We start from the raw sequence: 22754 nt of genomic DNA on the forward strand, positions 1-22754 counted from the left end.
TGTAGATTATTATTTACTTTTACACTATTTATCATCTTTTACCTTTTCAAGTTTTTGACTCATGCTTACTCCAGTTTTGGTAATTTGTGGTTACTATGAAATTATCATTTTTGCTTTATGTAATCTTGGTTTGTGTCTTTTTTATAAAAAAATCTTCCAGATCTATGGTTAAATTTTCTTTGTTATTTCTGACAAAAATGCTAAATATTTTGCTTAGAGTAACTTGTTTATTTTAGTTTTTTTAAACTCAGGATTGTCAAAATGCACTTTAGAAACAGTAATATTAATCTTTCTCACAACATAGTTCAATTTTTGACGAATGCATATCAGCAAGTGCCACCACTTGCTGATACAGACCATTTCTGTCACCTCCAGAACTTCCTGGAGGCCCTTCTGTAGTTAACCCCTCTCTTTAATTGAAGCCCTTGAAACAGTGATTCATTCTATACTTTCATCTTACCTTTTCCAGAATGGAATACAAATAGAATCAGAAAAGGCAGAGTTCAACTAGCATAATATGTTTGAATGCAGTTATGTATAAATAATACATTCCTTTTCATTATCAAATGGTGGTCCATTGTAGGGATGTTCAAAAATTTGTTTACTCATTGGCCCAGGAGACTTTTGTGATGTTTCTCTTCTGTGTGTGATTATGAATAAATTGGCTATAAACATTTCCCTATAGTTTAGTGAGTGAACATGTTTTCAGTGCTCTTGCGTAGTTGTTGGATTACTGGTTCTTGAGGCTCATATGTTTCTTTATCAGATAGAAGACTTTCATGATATCTATTTCTTATTGAATTTTTTAATCTGTGTTGTTCTATAAATTTGTCAATTTCATTTAAATTGTCGTTTGTAATATTGTCATTTTGATCATTTAGTGTCTGAGGAGTTATAGAAATGTGTCTTCTTTATTTTTTAAGTTTTGTTTTCTTTCCTTTTGTTTTACTCTGTAGAAGTTTATCAATTATATTGATAGCTTAAAATTCTAGCTTTTGGTGATACTGATTTGTTCTGTCTTCAGATTTCTTTGATTCTGCTTTTTATCTTTGCTATTTTCTTCCTACTGCTTTCTTTGTTGTGAATTTGGTCTTTTTTTATCACTTAGACAGAAAACTTAGATAATTGACTTGAGACATTCTACTTTTATAATACAAGCATTTAATGGTATAAATTTCTCTAAGCATGGGTTAAACTGTGTCCTGAATATTTTCATATGTTTTATATCTTATTGTTCAATTTAAAAAGTTTTCTAAATTATGATTTGACTTCCTAAATTACCTAAGAATTATCTGGAAAAATTCTTTTTTAAAAATTAAATTAACAAATATTTGAGATTTGCATATATCTTTACATTATTGAATTGTAATTTTATTCTATTGTCATCCAAGAGCATTATTGTTATTATTTCAAGATTTTAAAATTTGTCAACATTTGTTCTATGACCCAAAATATAGTTAATCTTATTAAATATCCAAAGAACACTCTAAAAACGTTTATTCTGAAGTTAACATGTGGAGTGGCCTATAATTTTAATTAAGTTCATTGCAAATGTTAGTTACTTCTTGCTGATTTTCTATTGTTTAATTGGTTACTGAGTGAAGAATGTTGAAGTCTCCATCCATAATTGTGGATTTGGCTATCTCTCTTCTCAAAGCTATCATTTCTTGCTTCACAGATTCTGCAGATCTGTTGTAAAATGCACACAACTTAAGGTTGGTAGCTTTTCTTGGACCCATTTGTTATGTGGCATCAAACTTTATTTCTGGAAAGCTCCTTGTTCATAAGTCTAGTATGTCTTCTCTTAATATGGTCACCCCAGCTTTGTTTATATGCTGTGTTTATATGCTGTGCCTTTTGTTACATCATTACTTTTAATTTTATCAATATCTTTGCCATTTCAAATTAGGCTCTTACACCTTGCATACATTACAGGATAGATAAGCATGGAATTTTCCTTGAGTCACAGTATCTTTGGGAAATTTGAGAGTGATCAGTTAATTTTAGGGGCGGAAAGAAGACAGACCTGGGGGCAGGAAAGCAATTTCTGAAGTGATAAAGGAATTAGAGAAATCAGCACATGTGCAGAAGCATCCTGGGGATACCGAGTTGTGATCTGAGGTGTTCAACAAGCAAGAAACATAGGTATCAAGCGAAAGCCCAAGCAGAGTCCTGCTGCCACCTGGGGTGTCCAAATTCATAGCGGAGATAACTCAGAAGGAGGTCAAGGCCAGAGAATCTATGATAGCCTCTGAAAAGAACTGAAGGAGGCTGGGACTCTGCCATGCTGCAGTGCAGAATTGGGAGTTAGGTTTCTGGGAAGGTGAGTGCAGCTACTGAAGAAGTATGGCAATAAGCCAGCCCAGGTCCCTGCCTTGTGAGATGTTACAGTCTCCTGGGAGAGTGGAGGGGGCTGAGCAGAAATGATGAACAAAGCTTGCGCAAGAAATACAAAATCCAACTGAAAAACACATAGGGAGGCGAAGATGTCTTTATGAACCACTATTAGGGGGCTTTAGTTCAGGCAGACATCAGGAAACCTTCTCCAGTAACCAAAGGTTGAGAGGCAAGTTGAAGTGTTAGCGGCAGCTCAGAAGGTGAGGGAAGTGTGGTCCAAGTAGAGGTTTGTGGCTAACCAGAGCATAGTTATTATACCCAGTGTGACTAGTGTGCAGGAAATAAGGGGAGAATTGTCCAAGATGATGCTGATGAGCTATGCAGGCACAAATTCACAGCGAGGCTTCTGCACACTATGGAAAAGTGTCCTAGAAAGTAGGTGTTAAACTTTGGGAGGTTAGTCAATATGCGGAGGTTGGGAGTGAGGATGAGAGTGGTGGAAAGAATATGTTGAGGTGTGTGTGATATGATCCAACTCAGAAATTACTTTGGCTGCCCTGGGGAATGAATTGAGGGAGAAAATGTCATGTGGATTACAGGTTATTTTCAGTTGTAACGGTAGGAAATGTGAAAGCTCAGACATAGAGGTTGAGTGCAGAAGTAGAGAGGAGTAAATTAAAGGGATATTTAAGAAATAAAGTCAACGAACCTTGGTGATGGATTGGACATAGTGGGGAGAAACATCAGGCTTTCAGCTTTTGGCTCACGCAACCTTTTGTCTAGGAGGAAGCTGTCTGGCATGTCATGAACACAATTCTAAATGTGCTGAACTTTAGGGCTCTTTAGACATCCAAAAGTGATTGTCAAAAAATAAATCAATGTGTAGAATTAAGCTCAGTGGAGAAATCAGACATAGAAGTTTGAACTTGGGAATTTGCTGCACAAGACTGTGACTGATGGGATGCTGTGGATGGTGCTGTTTAGGGAAGAATTAAAAAAGAATGATGTGGTCAATATTTCAAAAAGCTGCTGCCTGTCTAGAGGAAGTTAATCAAATATCTAAAATGTTTGCACTTTACTGATGCAGGCTATATTTTTAATGTCAGTGAGCACTTCGGTAAAACAAAATACTGAACTCCCATTGAAATATGGGGAGATGCTGTGGTAGGTGCAAAGTCTGAAACAGCTGGTGTGAACAGCCTTCAGAGATGCTGGATAGAGAAGAGGATGTGCAGGAGGGCAGAAGTTGGAGGGATTATAAGGTTAGTGAAGGGGAAGATCAGCATTATTGTTTGAAATGCTTTAGTGAAATTGAACAGCTTTTAATGACCATAATCAAAGTTGAGCTTTGAGAATAAATAGGCTGTGCAAGAGAACCAATGTTCATTAAGTCATTTTCCTGTGCCATCCCTTAATTGGTAATTGGGTTTTGGCCATGACATATTTGCTCATTAATTGTGGTGGTTCCTATTTAATCACGCTTTAATAATTCTCTTAGGAGGACATGGTTGAAAATAACCCAAAGAGAGACTTTAATTCCTTTTCATAAGTGTCCTGCACTGAGCTAGAACAATGATAAGAAGGGGTTTTTTCAACCCATTTTTATTTTACTTTCTTAACTGTGCATCTTACAGTGAGAATGGTACTCAAGACAAAGGGATTTTGCAAGTTTTCCTTGTTTTCCTTTTTGTTCTTCAAGTATAATCACAAGCAAATGCCTTCCCCGGCATATTTTACTTGTATATTAAAAAAAGGTGAGACGTGGGCCACCCTTTGCAGCGCATGACATGCCCTTCCAGCTATCTTTAAAAGGTGGTTAATTGTAGTGGTGGCTGTTCAGTTTCAAAACTTCAGATTAAATGTCTTCAAAATGCTTATCAAAAAGAATATACTTTACATAACTGTTACTTGTGCGAGGGGCTGATTTGAGTTAAAATTATGAAAGGGATAAAGCTAATCATTAGAGCCTGGCACCCTCTACCCCAGTCTATTGAATGAGCAGATCTGCTGATACCCATGGAGTGGTCCCATCTTCCATAACTAACTGTCCACAAGTTCCATGACTTGACAGAATTGATACAGTTTAGTGTTGGAAAGGGCTCTTAGAACTCAGTGAAACATGAAAGGACACAATTGAGTCATGGCAAACAAGGAGTTATGGAACACTACCAGTCTAGTTCAATGTCTACTTTATCAGGGGTCAGCAAAACAGAGCCCAGAAGCCAAGCTCAGCCCAAAGCCTGTTCAAGTAAATAAAGTTGTATTGGAAACAACCACAGACATCTATTTACATGTTCTGTATGGCTGTTTTCTCTTCATATTCACACTGGAGTAGTTTCCACAGAGACAATACAGTCTGCAAATTAAATTCACTACCTGCCCCCTATAATATCCACCCATGACTGCTAATCTTGGCTGCTCTTTAGATTCACTTATTTGTTTTAAGAAAAAAAAAAAAAAAAAAAAAAAAAAAAAAAAAAAAAACAGGATGCTGGATCATATTCCCAAACCTTTCATCTCTGATCTTTCAGGATGGGATCCAGGAATCAACCGGCATAGAAAGCTGATTTTATGCAGAGGCAGGTGGAGAATCCCTGGATTACATCACACTGCCTCTAAAGCATGTTGCTTTGAAAACACATTTCAAGCTGTAATTACCTTTTCATGTGGACTGTGAGTTGGGTAAAGCTCTACAAAGGAGCACCTCACAAACCACCCACAGTATCAGAACCTCCTGCAGTTGTTTGTCAGGACGTAAGATTGCTTGGTCCTACTCACAAAGCTTCTGGCCAACAGGCCTAGAGGGAGGCATAACTGACCTTCTGAACAGCTTGGCAGCAGTGTTGATACTGAAGCCCTGTCGAACACATGTGGCACTGCTCGAGACCAAAGGGGCCACACCTCTAAATGCCAGAGTTGAGTTCTATGGATTGTGGGAGAGGGTTGGGCACGCAGTTATGGAGCAGCTTCTGGGATTGTCCAAGAGCATGTAGAAAAGGCTATCACACGTTTGCTGTTAGTCACTGCTCTCCCCTCCCCAACCTCACCTGTAAGTATTGACATCAAGAAATCCTTGCTCTAGCCTTTCACTCTCCCATCAGTTTTCTATCATTGCATTTTAAAATTCCTTATGGAATATTTTTTATCTTGTACAGTAAGTGTATTGTGAAGGGAGAGCGGTAGTAGGTGTGAGAGTTTCAGACATTATAGGAAATGAGCTGTGTGGCACTGTATTCCACAAAATAGTGTGGAAAACGAGAAGAATCTGAAGACCTACTTGTGAAAACCATAAATATGAAAACACATGATGAAAAAGCTACAGACACAGGCAGAGACCTGTTTTGGTGCCACAAAAATGATTTTATTTTGAACCAGGAAGCAACAGCAAGGAAAAGAACAGTCTGAATTGAGGGTGTGGCAGTGTGACTCAAGTTTCAGGGTTTGAATTTGTCCAGGTGCAAGGAGTCAGAAAGCCCGCTTCTCGCTTCCAAACTAAGCTCAGACAGATCGTGATACTTATCAGTGACTCCCACTTACATAGGCTTGGCTTGCTGCACAGATTTGAGTTCTTCAGCGTTTTATAAATATTCTTGAAAGTAAGGGAGCCACTGTAGTGAAGTGAACTGATGATTCCTGCTTTTTCTTTTATTGGGCACTGAATCATTTACTGCAAGAGTAAAAGGCATTTATGAGAGTTTTGCATTTACAAAAGCCAACAACCAACAAAGATAGACCTTGAAATTTGTGCCAGATAATTATGTGTGGTGAGGAACTACATGGTGGACTGTAGGATATTTAATGCCATCCCAGACCTCTACCCACTAGATGCCAGTAGCACTGTTGCCCCAGATTTTGACAATGAAGATTGATGCCAGACGTGGCCAAATGTCTCCTTGGGGGCAAAATCAAGCCCTGGATGAGAAGCACTGTTTTCAAGAAATTCCTCTTGCTGTCATCATTGTCTTTGTATGCTTTTTAATGTTTTATCAAGGAAGGCCAAGTGTCAGCTTGCCAACACCAAATATGCATGAACATGAGCATACAGGCACGTGTCTCTGCAGGCACTACATGTGCCTGGAGCTGGGGTACAATTCCATGTTGAATGGAGGGCACTAGTTCGGTTCCTCAAGAAGCTTAAAGTCAACATATCAGTACCATAATAAAAACCCCGTTTGTACTCAAGCTGTGTCTTCTTCTCCAGCAGAAACCTTCATCAGTGTTTGCAGTCAGTTATTGAAGTCATTTTTTTCTTAAAGCTGGAAAGAAAATGTTCAGCTAGGCCCACCCTCATCTTAATGCACCTTTTAGATTGCTACTTGAATGCTATGGCCAGCAACTTTCAACTTTGGATCTAGATTTATGCATTTCTATCCACTTGGAAAAAGAGGTACCATGTTTCTGAGTTCCACTATAAAGACTGGCTACAAAACTTGCAGGGCCAGTATAAAATGAAAGTGCAGACCCCTTGTTGGAAAATTATTAAGAATTTCATGACAGTAAAACGAGAGCATCAAACTAAGCTTACAACCCCTCAGAGAGCCCTGTGTTCTAGGCAATGAGCCGCTCACACATCTGCGATGCCAGCGCTTGCAACCTTGGTTGGCATTCCATCAAGTTTGTTGTGCTAATTTATTTGGCACTGTCATTTCTTTTGTCCCTAAATCAAAATGCTTCCTGTGAAGACCTTGAAAAATAAAATATTGTGACCTTAATCCATTTAAAGAGAATACATAATTATACTGCAGTAAAAGTTTACGGCATATATTTTTTAGACTTTTAAGAAATCCACATGGAAATCTTTTCTACATCATTACAGTTATTAAGTAAACACTGTGGCCTTTCAGCATATACATATTTTCCTGTAAATATGACAACCTGGAAAGAGTAACTGCTACATCCACATTTTTAATTTAGCCATGAGTGAGTCTTCCACAAAATTATAACATAATCTGTCTTGCCCTTATAAAAATAGCCAAACATACCCTACATAGCTTGCAGAGAAAATTTTAGTAACATCTTGATATTAAAAAACATTATATTCATGGAAATAGTGTCCTTCTAGTAAAATGCTTTATGCTAGCATCATAAGGCAAACTGTAGCATTTATTGGTACCTGGAGACTATGATTTTTAAAACTCAGAAATTGAGTTTTAGACCCTTTTATTTAGAACCTGTAAGTGTACAAAGTGCATTAAAATATCCATTATCCAGTTACCCAAAATGTACGTAAAAATTACTGAGGCAACCCTTTTGGTTTATTCAGGGAAGGCGAACACACAGGGTTTTCATATTGTAAAAAAACTCATATTAAGCTGCCAGAGAATGATTAATTTTTTCTCCATTGAGATGTTCATTTTTAGATGTGATATTATCTTAAGTAGCTATCAAAATATTCATCTGGGTATAAATAATATAGTAAATATATAGAATCTATCCATTAAGAAAAAGGAGAGCATTTGCTAAAGAAGAGACAGAAGGACCCAGGAAACTGGCTTGGTCTTTCATGAAGTTCAGCTTGGCAATCATACAACTTTGGCCATGTGATGTTGAAACAATGGGCCTATTGACTTATTTCAGGGAAATGATTGGTTGATCTGGTTTAAAAAATTATTTAGAAACAATGTCTATATCCACTCAACTGTTCAGTCAATGGCTGACTCAGTAGCCCAGATAAATATTTTAGCAATTGAAACCATTTTTAGAGGTCACACATATGGTCAAGACAGAACCAATGCCTAAGTCCCAGTCCAAAGACTACTTGAGAAAGCCTTATTTTAGGAACCATTACAATGTGTTGGGATCAGCATGCAAAGAATCTTATCTGACATTTATTTGATTAGCAAGTTTTATTAGCAGGTTTCTTGTGAAATAGTGAGCTTGAATTTTTTTTTTCATATTACAAGTCTATGGTAAACTATACTATAGAGGGACTTCTACAATTTTCAAAATGTGTTTAATAAACACATGTTTATAATAACTTTTGAGGCATATATACTTGTGAACAGTACTTTATGCAGTGTCCCTTGTCATTACTAACTCATAAATATTAAGTGTTTTTCAGTGATTTATATTTGGATGTGGTAGTGGTGATTGGGACCATGTGCTGATGTCCCAAACAGCAAAATCAATCCGAAGTGGTTATGTCATTGATGACAATATGTGTTTATTTCCTTAGCCCCAGAGATAAAAGAAAACTTGATTTGGGGAAGGGGAAATTGGTCAACTATTAACTGTAGTGAAGAAATTTCGCAGCTCTAAGAAAACTACTAGGAAGAAGAATGAAGTAGTTTTATGCCACGAAATAAAATCTTTCTTCTGATAAAACACAAATCAGCCTGAACTTTTGGTTAATCTGTAGAGTTCAAAGCAACTATTTTCAATTGTGATCTCATTCATAATGTTATCCCAGAGTTCTTAGCCCTGCAAAAAATGGGGAAATACATGGATAAAGGTTCCAGAACCTTTCTTTCCATTATCCCATCCGCCATCAGAAAGCCAAGACTGAGCCATGGCTGAATCTGAGAACCAAAGTCAATTATTTCCTTTCTTTCTCACTTACTCTCCATTCTAGTTGATTAAATACATGATTTAAATTTTTTTACATTACAGTTAAAATGCTTCAAGTTAAACCAGAGCAAGAAAGCATGTTTACTTCCCTATTGGGTTCAAAATTATTTTTATCATTAAACAGCTGCATATTCTGTTACGCACTGTCGAAGTGATAGGACCTGCCATGGGCTCAGTATGAAATACTGTGTGAGAAGGTGATTTAACATACAAATCTACAAAAGGGGTGTGTGCGTTGCTGTTGGTGGTGGTGGTGTTGTCGTTGCAGGCCCATAGAGTGTGATGAAACAAAACTTGTAAGAGCTGGTAAACTTATGGGCTGCTTAATGTGCAAAACCATGAACTTTCTAAGAGTTGTAATCCCGATTATGTTTCTTTTTATAAATAATCTATATTTTCCTCTAAATACAAAAAAAAAAAAAAGAAATTATTAAAGCCTGCCCTTAGTACAAAACACAGTAAAAGAAAAGAAATCTATTTTGAGCCCCGTTTTCGTTGATTTCTGGACATTTTCTGGGGAGATCTAATTACACTCTTGAAGCCTGTGTTTTCTTCATCACCTAAATAGCGGCCTCAAACTTTTGTTATTCCCTAGAAAGCAGCTCTGATGACCAGATGCTCAGGGCAGCTGCTCCGTGCAGTCCAAATGGTCTGGGATAGGAAGACCAGTTATAATCGTCAAACACTTGTTCCACACCGTGAAGGTGGGGCACACAGGCTGCGCAAATGCTACATCGAAGGTGTAGAGGTGAATGGAGTTCAAAGCATCGTAGAAGGCAATGGAGCCGTTATCGTAGTCCAGCAGGATGCCGACACGCCGGAGGTGAGGAGCAGGCTCGATGGGAATTTCCTTGCTGTTGTGTCTCACCACCCAGTTATTGTTGCAGCGGCAGAGGGCCCAGGACGCAGAGTTCTTCCCGATCCATTCATGCTTTGGGGCTGATTTATAGGCAAGGCCGATGGCATACCTGGAGAGACAGAACAGGCACACTGAAAACAACGATCCACAGTGCACATGTGCGTAAATCCATCCCATGGTCCTCAAGGGTCATAAAAAAGCGATCACCTGTTATTCCTGTTTCATTCTTTTCATATGGAAACTTGGCAAAAACCCACCACCTGTGCTCTTCATCTTCTTCCCTCCCAAACATAGAATGGGTGGGTAGGAGCCAGTATATTTGAACTTCGAGTTTTGCTGTTTTATTTTCTCCCTCATAAATTACTGCACATTCAATTCTTTGGACAAATGATGATCAAAGGAACTTTCTGCAAAGATCAAAATGTTCTGCTCTGTTCAGTGTGGGAGCCATGAGCTACATGGGTTATTGGACACCTGAATCACTGCAACTGCTAATTCTGATTTGAAATTCAACTTTAAATTTATAGATGGTTCCCCACCATAGGACGGTTGACTTGCAGAGGCTTTGACTTTATAATGGTGCAAAGTAAGATATGTTTAGTAGGCATTATCCTTTAAATTCTGAATTTTAATCTTTTCCTGGACCAGTGAAATGCAATATCACCCTCTCTCACTATGTTGGACAGTGACATGATATTTTCATTTTACTTTGGCGTTACAAGGGTGTAACCCTATAATAAAGTGAAGGAGAATCAGCATTTAAATTTAATTCAAGCTAAATGATTTAAATAGCTACATGCTGCTCATGGCTACCATATCATATCAATGTAACCCTAGATTTGTCCTTTTGACCTTCTTTAAATTTTTCAGTTGACATTGTGTCTGTCACTTTCCATGACTTTGCGTGCACTTGCAAAGGCAAGCAGGAAGAATGATTTTTATTTAGCAGGATAAATCCCTTGTCATAATCTGTCTCAGTCTCTCATCTATAATACAGGAATGATGCTAGTCTCCATCTTCCAGGATTATTTTTTCCAGTAAGAAAAAAAATGTACTCTAAATCTTGAGTACAAGGCCTGGCATGTAATATTCAGTAAATATTATTTTATTATTATCGTCTGATGCTGCATACGTGATTAGTACAAGAATGACAATTTGAATTTAGAATTACTCAAAAGGCCAAAAACTTAAAATGACACTCTGTAATGCCTTCCCTCAACAGAAACTGTGCAATCCATCATTGCCAAAAACATTCCTGATTGTATTTTCTACTCTGCTTTTAGATTTTTAAAATATCTTTGAGTGACAGATATCCAGTTATTCTAAATATTCTATAACTGGTCAAAAAAAAATCTTAAGAATTTTTTCTACCATGTTCTAAGCGCCTTAATCTCTTTTTACCTCCTTGAGACATGTCCTGCACTATTTAAAGCATTTCACAGTTATTAAGATAGGCAAAACACATCACTCTTAATAAACAGTGAATGACTAGCAGTTCAATTTTTAATATGTTATAGCAGAAACTGGTGTAACTGGATATTGACATATGGCACCTTACTCATTGCAGAGTGAAAAACTTATTGGTCTTTGTTAAAATGACATTCTTTTAAAATCACGTTAGTTTTAAAATATAGTCCCGTTAAGAGTGGCATGTTGAAATGAAAATTAATACAGCATGCCATCACTGAATTCCTAAAGAAGATAGAATGGATAATCTGTTAAAGTCATGTGCTGGCTCATCTTGTGACAATGCAGCATCCTCTCTTTCCTCTTGTCAGTCTTCTACTCCCAGGGAGAATACTGGGTTGTGTTTCTCAGAATGCCCTTTCCTATAGGATTCTGGGCCAGATTCTGCTATTGCAACACCTTTGCACAAGACCTAGAAGTTATAAGAGGAGTAAGCACACTCTTCCATTGGCAGACTAAGGAAGTGAGGTTTGTTTGTGGAAGCTTTGGAAGACCTCCTGTCTACACCTGCTTTGGACTTGAGCAGATCACTGTGACTCCAGGCAATGGAGCAGCAGACTTGCTGACTTGTATTCTTGGTTCTGCCAGTAGGCTGTAGATTTTTGGCTTCCTTTCTCCATGGAGGACCTTGATTGACTTCTGCTTATTTTCTGAGCCTTAACTGAAACACTTTGGAAAGGTTTTCATTTTGTAATTTAAAAATCTCTCCCCCCAGACATTCTTAATGCCTTGGCAGATTTTATTTTCACTTTTTTCAGGTAATTTGGGACCTGCATCTGCAACACAAAATGACCACATTTGTATTGTTTCTTTCTTGCTGCTGCATATTATTTTAATCTTTTATTAAAGAATCTGGGTGTTATTTCTCATTTCAATCTTAACTGTGGTTGCTGCAGCAGAGATGGCTGACTTCATTTAGCAATGAGAAAACAGACAGAAAGTCAAAAGTAGGAGCAAACTTCAGAAATCTTGTGCTGCCCCTCCATTTTTAGTCTAGCAAACATTGCCTGAACCTATTATTACTGCTTTAGTTAACAGCATTTCATAAAACACTAAGTGCACATTCACAGCATTAGACAGTAAGAAAATAACCACGTGTACAGTCCATTAAGCAAAGGAAAACACCATTATATTATCATTAATCTCTAAAATTATGTACATATTTCCACTGCACATGCGAGCAGCATGTAATGTCCCATTAAGTTACGCAGTGAGACATGGAAAATTCAAAAAGTATAAAAATTGTTTCTTAGAGCAATGTTAACATGCTCCATTGCACGGATCATAATGTACATGTTAATTTAAAGTCAGGACTATATTTCTTGAGAAAATACATGTGTTATTAGCTGTTACAATCAAGGTGTCACTGGCATTTAATCACTGGGGGCACTCCTGAATACTAAAACCTTCCAGGAAATGTGAAACCATTTGCTATATGAGGATGTTCTAAAGTTGACACAATCAGGTTTGTAAAGATCTGAAATGTAGCAATCGACTGTAAGATTTCTGTTCCTCCTCATGAGCTGATTTGATATCTGGATGGTGTTTTAAAGGTAATGGTGATTTGTGTTTATGTAAGTGAAGTGTTCTGGTGGAATTTTCCATACAATTCTTCAATGGCAATGAGATCATAAGGATCAGTTATCATTTATCATAAATAATTATTAATTGAGTTATACTCATTTGGATGTTGGATTCCATGTCAGATTAAAACAGCACATTAACTAACTAGGAATGTTTGCTTTCTTGCACATTGGTATTTTCCTTTGTGCTTTTATTTTTGCCACAGAGAAGGTAAAAATTGCAAATGTCAGACTAGCCCAAAGCCTAGTAAGGTAAAGGATTTATCCTCCATCCTCTGGGAAGATGTTGGAATAGGAAATGTTCTATATGAAGAGAATCATGAGGAAAATAGTATATAAAAACTTACTGGTTTAGCCAGGATAGGTGTCATGATTCAGAAAGATGGACCACCCAAGCTTACAATCTCACATGTTACATTGAGGCTAACTTGTCCCTACATTACCAAAGATTTATACATTGCATTATTTGTGTAGATTTGAATGGCAGAGTATTTTTAAAATAAGAATTCTATCATGGTTATATCAAAAGAAACATTTTCTTTTGCAGGGATGTCTTCAGATTAGGTAGTTTTGAGTGTTGTCTTTATTTTTAAAGCAAGGGTGAAGGTATCATTCATTAAATACACTACTCTAAGTCCTAAAGAGTAATTATAGTTAAAAAAAAAAAAAACAACTTGTCACTCTTTTGTCAATAGCCGCATATGGTGGTTAGGGGCAGGGATCAGCAAACTACAAGTTGGGGTCAGCTCTGGCCTTCTGGCTATTTTTATAAAAGAAGTTCTCTTGGAACACAGCTATACTCATTTGTGTGTGTGTGTATTGTCTGTAGCTACTTTCCCATTATAATGGCCAAATTGAATAGGTTGGACAAAAATCTTCTGGTCCACAAAACCAGACATATTGACTCTCTGGGCCCTTTACCAACAGTGTTTGTAGACTCCTGGTTAAGAACTTGATCCCTGGTAGTAGAATTTCTGGCCCTGCTCTTTGTAAGTTTTACACATTTGGAGATGTGTCTCAGTTCCCTCATCTGTAAAATAGGATACTTTTAGCATCTACCCTTGTAGGGCTTTATGAAGAAAAAACAAGTTAACAACTGTAAAATGCTTAGAACAGTGCCTTGCCTGGCACATAGCTGTGCCATACAAAGGCTTGTTAAAAATTACAAAACACGTCCCTTTTTGGTCAACATTAAGCAGGCGTTTGTGAGGTGGCCAAAGGGAGAAATGCCACTTGTGACTGGGCATTAGGGAAGGCCAATTTTGCAGAGCTAACAAATTCCAATGTAGATTGCATCCTGCCTTTATCCTTTAGTCTTCAAGAACTCAATGGGCTAAAGTCCCTGGGCTGGCTCTAATAGACCTCTTGAAATTATTTGCATTCTATCATATTTGCTTAACCGCTATTCACTCAGCTTTTAGCTTTTTACACTAATTGACTCAGACTTGATCACAAAACATACAAAGCAACAGAAAATAGTTTTTTTAATGATGGGGATTAGTGTGTTAAAGTAGAAATTAGACAAATCTTTTCTCTAAAAGGGCAGAAAGCAAATATTTTCAGCTCTGCAGACCACATGATTCTGTCTTAACTAGTTGACTGTGTTGTTGGATCCCAAAGGCAATTATAAACAAAAGGAATGGGCATGGCCGAGACCCACAATAACTTATTTACAAAAACAGGACTTGGGCCAGGCTTGACCATGGGCTGCAGTGTGTTGATCTGTGCTTTAAAGTATGAAGAAGGAGTGTTTGTAAATTATAGCTCTTCTAGGAACCAGAACTCTTATGTTCCACATTGCTTTGGTCAATAGGAAGTTAGTGGACATGATGCAACAGAGGCTTGAAACATGCTTCCCCTGTTGGGTTATTGAGGACATGGCCTGTGTAGCCCAGGCATTGAAGGAAGAGGAAGAGACACAGGACAGACATAGACCTAACCTACACTCAAAAGTGAAGTCCAGTTGTAATTAGTCCTGATCAGCTAAACCATAGATGTGGGTGGTAGTTAATACTCATAAATGGTGGTTGCTTGATGCCTCTATTTTGGCATATTTGTTATATACCATTATAGTAATAGCTGATCCACAGGATTTTTCAGGATGGATGCTGTTATGGGTTGATGCTCTGGCAAAGTACACAATGAGATATTCCTTTTGACAACTGGAAAACAATAAATATAAGTTGCCTACCATGTGCTTCCACTTATGACCACTTCCCAGTAATGCCGGCCACTGTCAATGAACACATTTCCAGCCACTCCATAGCTCCCTTGGCTGGTGAAGCGTTCAGGTGTATGACTCTTTTTGGATGATGATTCATCACGTTCTACTGTCAAGTTATCATGGGACACTTTCAGTTTTCGATGAGCAGATTTGGGGTCCAGTTTAAATGGCTGGCCTGGAAATAAGTTCACAAAACAAAAAGAGGAAGTAGAAAAGCACTGTTTATTTGAACATAACCAATAGAATAATTTTGCAATCAGAGTTAGAAGACTGGAGCAGATCATTCCTCCCTGAGGCATGCTCCTATCATAAGGCAGTGTCTTGTATGTGAACAGTGACATAAATGTTATCAACATCTCTAAAGGAATTTGCTTATAGTTTTCATGATATTTAAAATATAGTTAGTAGCAGCACCTCTGTGTAAGGTATAACGACAAGCAAAGTAAGAATGTAGAACACTAATGTCTTCATGAGTTCCAGTGTTGTTCTAAGGGAATCAGAGGTACTATGCTAACTATTTAACAATAGCATGAGCAAAGATCATCTAGAATTCATCATGGGCTGAAGAAGCTTCTGTAAGCATTCCCCCTGCTAACAAGCAATACAGGTACATACTGACTGGCTAGAAAAGAAGAAAATAAAGACTTTCTTTTTGACCATGTTCAATCATGAATAAAGCATATTGACCCTCAGTAGACTTCAGACCAGAAACTATATGAATCAAGATCTCAGGTCTTACCATGTAGAATATTACAAAGGTTTACATTATCCTGAGATTGTTAAAAATCAAAGGACTACTCTGGGGAGTTTAGAATAACTAAGAAAACTAAAGTTTTCAGCCCACATAATCAGGAAAATATATGATAGCAATATCCAGGTTTTACACTCCTGAGATTATTCACATACATAATAAAGCTCTTTCTATTTTTTTATTCTTCACATTTGTATTTTAAAGACTTAACCATTAAAACATCTCAGCATAGTCATACATAGACATATCGTTATAGCTGTTACATCTTTGACATTTCAATATTGGTTTGGATTAATATCTGTCATTCAATACCACATAGGGTATGAGCATTTAAAGGCATGAAATAAGTTACAACCGGATTTAAATGTCCTGGTACCCCCTTTTAATAAAAGCCATGGTGTTCTAGTTGGCAGCCCCTGCCCAGTCCATAGCTCTCAGACAATCACAGACAAAGGTCCAGTAAATTTCACGAAAGCAATACATGATGCTGGTGGAAAAACAGACCCAGCAATCAGGGGGCACATTGCTTTTGTCACATGTGGCTAAGCCAAAGGATTTCCAGTTACTACTTGGATAAATCATAACAGAAATATCTTTAAAATTCTTTCTATTAGATCAGCTGTAAATGGTCAGGTAGTAAATATTTTCAGCTATGCAGCCCATGTGGTCTTTGATGATTACTATTCAACTCTATCATTGTAGCAAGGAAGCAACTATAGATGAAAGATAAATGGATGAAAACAAATAGGCATTCAGATTTGGCCTTTGAGTTATGGTTTACTGACTCATTTTACAATTGTATTCTTGTGTATATTACTACATGTAGATCTTTCTATCTATCTATCTATCTATCTATCTATCTATCTATCTAGCACCTTAAAAGGGGGAGCTGATAAAAGCCTCAAGTGATAAGCCGGGAGCATACAATATCAGAGCCCATAAGACCTGCAGTTTAAGTATAGGTTTCTCATATTGAAACCTTTTAAAAATTATTCTTTATTTTAAACAGAATAAAACCAAACAAAATGAAACACAATAAAGCCAATCAAAACAAAACAAAGAAAGTGATACAGGATTTCAAAACAAGATAACTAGTGTGGCAAACAAGCAGTCATCCTCAGGGATGAACATGCCAACAACTGTTAACAAAAACTGTTAGAGATAAGACAAGTACAAAGATAGCACTTCTTGACATACTTTCATTATAAAGGTAAAAGATAAATGTTCACTGGACATTAGGTTGAGGGCTGCTTGGCCTGCTGCTGGCAAAGAAGAGCAGAATGGCATAGTGGCACAAAAATGGAGCTTGGAATGGTGAGATCCTCCTGAAGTATTCTGATTGCCTTGGCTCACATTCCCATCCAGTCACACTCCCAGCAAGTTCCCACCAGTCTTGCTGGTCCAATCTTATGTTCTCAAGGAACAAAATTCTGTCTGTGTCCCAAGCACATTTCCCAAATTAACCACTACCCACTCTGCCCAAATTTCAGGCTTTTGCTTCATAAGGACCAATTAATTCAAGGAGAAAATGAATAGTTACTTTATTAAAGAATTTAGTTCATCAGAACATTTGTGTAAGGCATGACCATATTCTGACCACTGTTCTATAGTTAGACAATTCTTACCATAATCTCCCGAAACACTGCCCACTCATCAGTCTCCCTTCCTTGTAATCTACTCACCAGTCACAGTAGAAAAGAGTGTCATTTGATGAGAATCCTCATCCTGCCTTTTAAACTCTGCAACCTGTTTCCCCCCATCATTGTTCTTCAAAGAAACACCCTAGTACCACCCATGAGAATTTCACAATCTCTTCTTGTGTCAGACATTTGAGTTCATTTATCTTCCCAACCTAAGCCTCTTTTACCATATTCATCAATTTTCTGTTCCACCAACATAATCCCCTTATCTCTGGGATCCCCTTATCTGTTGGGCCCTGTGCATGGAACACTGCCTCCTCCTCACATCCCTAAATTGTACCCCACCAAGAAAAACCCCATGGCTGGGCAGGGCACCCCCTGTAAATCCAGCACCCTATTTCAGTTGCTTCTATTTCAGGCATCACAAATTGAATGGTGAGTAAAGATTAACATTCTTTATTCACAAATCATCTATAAACTCCTGTGAGATGCATATTAAAAAAATTGAAGATCTTCACAGTATCCTGAACATTTTGCAAAGCATCTCAAGTTCACCTGTTGCTCAAACATAATTTTGAAGGCCCTAAACCATGTTTAAATGTAAATCGAAAATGGTTGATCAGAATGTGCACAAGTACTGTGACATATACCATCATGTTATATTTATTTTTTATTTACTCAGAATTAGTTTCGAGATTTTCCTTGGACAGCCTACAAATTAAACTGAAGTGTTCTTATTTTAAAAGTAAAGAAATATGAAGGGCAATGTGAGATTTTAGAGAAGATCCTGATAAAGGAAAATAACATTAGTAACACCACTGATAAAATTCAAGTAAAGTCTCAAATTTAGGTAAGAGTAATGTACCAATGTTAATTTCTTATAGGTAGTTACAGCAAAAGTATCAAGGTTATGTATGATAACATTGACACTAGAGATGCTGTTTATACAGAACTCTCTGTAATGTCTACAGATTTTCTGTGAATCTGTAGTTATTCCAACACAATGTTCATTTAAAAGGAGCAGTCTAAATGCCCATCAACTGATGAATGGATAAAGATGTGTTTTTCTTTTTTATACAATGGAGTACTACTCAGCCATACAGATAGATAAATTAGAATCATTTCTAGCCAAATGGATGCACCTCGAGACCACAATTCTAAGTGAAATACATCGGACACACATGTGTAAACGCTGCATTGTTTCTCTGATGTAAGAAACAAAAAGTATAAATAAGGACGAAAATGTATGCCAGATATACTCTGCAGGCCATGCACTACGTAGCGGTGAAATAGGAAGAAAATGTTCAAATGGGAAAGGGAACTAGGGAGGGAAGAAGGGCAAAGGAGGGAAGGGGAAAAATGAGAAAAGAAAGAAAAATGCAAACAAAGCTTTTGTAAATAAGGTGGGGAAGAAGGGTTGAAAGGAGAGTAGGGAAATAGAGAAAAGAAGAATCAAGATATATACAGGTACAAGTCCACAGTGATGAATGTGATCATTACGTATGACTAAAATGTACCGATTAACTTAATTTCCAAAAAGAAATACAGTATCTTGATAGCATATGAACATTTTTAAAGCATGCAGTGATATAAAAATAGTCTTGCATTATTATTTTCCTCAGCAATTCTTTGAATCGTGAGCTACAATAGTATTGTTATGAGATTCTGATTGTGTGGAAAAATATGAAGAAACTAGTCACAGAGCCACATGGGTACCACATGGCTGAACCTCAGTCTTCCAGTCCTTAGGTAGTGCTCTCATTATGTCCCTTTGCTGTCGCTCTAATACCCAGCACATGTTTTTCAGTACACTGGGACATCAAGGCTATGGTTAAGTGAGAGTTCCTCTTGAAAAGCACTTCCTGGTTCCTGTTGACTGACTGGTCCACAATATGGCACCATATTAACACACTCTGATTTGCTTTATTTCCTGGGAGATCTTATGCAATGAAATACTGTGTTACATATCATAATATTTCTAGATCAAAAAGTTTTAAAGAAAGAAGAGAGGATAAAGCAAAACACATGTAGGCAGAGACGGCGCCAGGGAGATGACAGTAGTCTGAGACACAAGTATAAGTGAGATCACTTTTTGCAGTGGGGGCTGTTCTGTGTATTATGCGATGCTTCCCACCATTGCTGGCCTACTAGATTCCAATAGCACTCTCTCCGTTAGTGACAACCAAAAAATGTTTCTAGACATTGCTAAATGTCCTCTGGGTAGGAGAAGAGGGATAAAGGGCTGAACTGTCCCTGATTAATGGCACTTACTGTTTGTCTTCAACTTCCCAGGCTCACTGCTGCGGTTGCCTGCCTGGTTGATGGCCTTGACCATGAAGATGTACTTGGTGCCACTCTGCAGGCCATGCACTGTGTAGTGGTTCTGCTTAATATTGGGCACAATCATCCAACTGTCAGCCGAGTTACACAGACCTGCAAAGCCAACCAGACATAGGAAACGTTTGCATAATTTCAGGTTACCTGAACAGTAAGGGTTGGTAAGCATAGTGCTTTGTTGTCACTTTTTCTTGTCCAACAAATGAATGCTCAGTGTCCTATCTACTGCCAGAGGTCAGTCTACATTATATGTTCCTTTTGTGTACTTGAGATGGACAGGCCACTTAAAATTGTTATATTGCAAAATCTGGCTCTGTGAATGGAAGCAGTCAAAGTGGTTCTGCCTAGGCTCTTAAGCACTACACAAGTGTATGAGGTGTTAATAGATGCTGGGGGATGAAATGAAAGCAACCACTGGTTCCTGTCACCCTACCTTCACTTCCATTTTCATAAGACTGGTCAATTAAATTTTAGACTTCATTAATTTTGAGACTCACAACTGGTCAGCACACCTGAGTCATATGCTGGACTCCAACTTTGCTAACAGATACGGTAGATTTCAATTTTGCTCCTAATTCTTTATTCAATCCTGTATTTAGGCCTAAGGACCATAGTTACTCCCAGTAGGGAAGTGGAATGTAGTTCCTTGTCACTCAGTTTTGTATTTGGTCACAAGCCTTGCTTTGACCAACAAGATTAGGCCAAAATGACAACGGTGCAGTTTTGACAGCTAGTGTTACAGGGCCTCCAGGGGTTGTGTTGATCCCTTGGATCTCTGCCATTGCCACAGGGACAAAATTTCTGGAATAATCTGCCGATTCTAACAAAGAAGACATAGGGAACAGAATTATCAGGAGGCCAAGCCAGGAGCAAGCCCAGCAGAGATCGGACAACCCCAACCAATCTCCAATTTTCAGATGAGAGAATAAGGAAGTGAGCATCAGGCTAGTTTGTGATCCAGAGTTAATGTACATTCAGGAGACACTCATGAGAAGATCCTGGAGTAGAAGCATGAACAGGGAGCTCAGGGTTCAGAGTAGACCATGGGAAAGCACCCATAGGGAGTTTTGAATTATCTGCACCCCTGGGGTGGCTGGTTCCAGAGTAAAGCAGGGTGCTGCTCTGGCTGCATTCTGCAGGATGTGGCTGAAAAGCAGACTGAGGATTTATGATGCTTGGAAGAATATGTAGGGAAAAGGAAGCCCATTTTGTTTTGCAGCTGGCTGATGCTGGAAACATCTTTTTGGTATCAGGCCCAACTTTCCCTCTGCTCTCTCCACCCATCAATCTCCACTCCATAGAACTTTTTTCCAGCCCCCTGGTGACTGGGCTGTCATGAAGTTTCCTTTCTCTGTTGAATTTCCTTCACCATTCCCTGGGAGAGGGCTGGACCCTTCACTTCCTGAGGGCCTCCAGACTAACCTCTCCTCTCTTTCCTTTTTGGTTAATTTGCAAATCAAAGGGTTAGTTCCTTTGATCTTGATGCAATTTATATCTTACCAGACTCTCAAGAAGCAGTCCCTTAATCCTGTTTTTGGTCTCACCCCTTTGAGAATCTAATAAAACCTTTCTGTAAAAAGAGATTCACAAATGCATATACCTATTGAACCACAAATATTTTCATAGCAATGCAAGGTAGTCACAGGCTTCCTGAAGTCTGTCTTTGAATCGCACTAAATATTCCTGGTATTCTTATAGATGAGAAGAACTTTTTTGGTATTTTGTCACCTGTCAAAATTCAATTATATGATTTGTATATTGAGTACATAGTATTTTCAGGTATATTTCTGGGACTTTTTATATATGCCACTACTTTTTTTCATTTCCACCTGTGAACACTTTCACTGATGGACTACCAGATTTAGAGAAGCAAGCATAAATCAAGGAAATTGAGACTCACAGAAGAGTATAAATGCCTAAGTATGGATGGGTGTGCGTGTGTGTGCATGTGCATGCACATTTGGAGATGTAGTAAAGCAAGCAGAGGCACCATCCACTTTTCCTTCCTCAGTTTCCCCTAGCTCTTATCCCTGTATTCTGCCATGTCTCATTTGTGTAAGATCCCAGAAACAGCCACAGATAGTATAGTAACATGAGAATCTCCCTTTTATTCATCTCTGTTGATCCTTTCTTGCTTTCCCATTTTCTGGAACACATTTGTAATAAACTCTGTACTTCTGGATAGTGCCATAGCCAAATATTAAATTTTGACCCAACCCAAGATGGGTCATGTTGAACTCTGAGTTTTGGGCCCCAAAAGACCTGTAACTCATGCTAGGTATTTAGTACTATTATTACAATAGTAATAAAATTAGCTTTTATATTGCCTCATATAATCCTCTCATATTCCCAGATCTTTGTTAACAGCAGTCAGGCAGGAATGAAAACAATAACAGCATTCAGTAGATTCAAATGAGAATCTTATCAATTTCACTGCTTTTTCACTGTTCCTGTTTAATTGCACATGTTACAATAAAATGACGATTGTGGTCAAAGAAAGCAAATGTAAAAATGTTTCAATAAACTTTAAATCACTGTACAACTCAAAAGCTGGGTTTAATGTGGTGGAGGAATGCTTTCAGCAACATCATAAAGCAGATGTCTGAAATTGCTGGAAACTGCAACTTGGCCTACAGGCCAAAAACTTTAACTCAACAAAGATTTAATGTCTCAGAAACATTTTCCAAACAAACAAACAAACAAACAATCCTGATTGTTTTGAGGATCCTGATTATTTTGAGGCAGTCACAATTTTTTTCCTTGAATATTAAAACAACAAAATATTCATGAGTACTCAAATTTTATTGGCGAGCTTTACACTGGAGTGATCTATTTTCAGGAATACTAACAATAATGACTATTTGGGTTTACCTTTCTATTATTATTGGCCAAGATAATAATGCAGAAATTGATTTAAAATGCCAAAAAATAACTTTGACAATTTCTTTTGGGGGATGAAGTTAAGTGAGGTGTGACTTGGAGGGTACCA

The 22754-nt window shown here is 37.8% G+C and overlaps 1 protein-coding gene across 6 annotated transcripts in view; it reads right to left on the reverse strand.

Moving 5' to 3' along the window:
- Positions 1-5676: 5676 nt before the first annotated feature.
- Mid1 (midline 1) overlaps positions 5677-22754 on the reverse strand; it is a 346699-nt gene continuing 329621 nt past the window's right edge. For all 6 annotated transcript variants that reach the window (XM_063242905.1, XM_063242907.1, XM_003462901.5 and 3 more), the window contains exons 8-10: positions 19700-19861; positions 15005-15212; positions 5677-9872 (exon numbers count right to left, since the gene is read on the reverse strand). In XM_063242905.1, coding sequence (XP_063098975.1) covers positions 9524-9872; positions 15005-15212; positions 19700-19861 — 719 coding nt within the window. In that variant the 3' untranslated portion in view covers positions 5677-9523. The remainder of the gene's footprint in view (positions 9873-15004; positions 15213-19699; positions 19862-22754) is intronic.

This window comes from Cavia porcellus, unplaced genomic scaffold, assembly GCF_034190915.1.
Source record: "Cavia porcellus strain 051 isolate PalLab524CR breed Dunkin Hartley unplaced genomic scaffold, mCavPor4.1 scaffold_33, whole genome shotgun sequence".
Classification (NCBI taxonomy): Eukaryota; Metazoa; Chordata; class Mammalia; order Rodentia; family Caviidae; genus Cavia; species Cavia porcellus.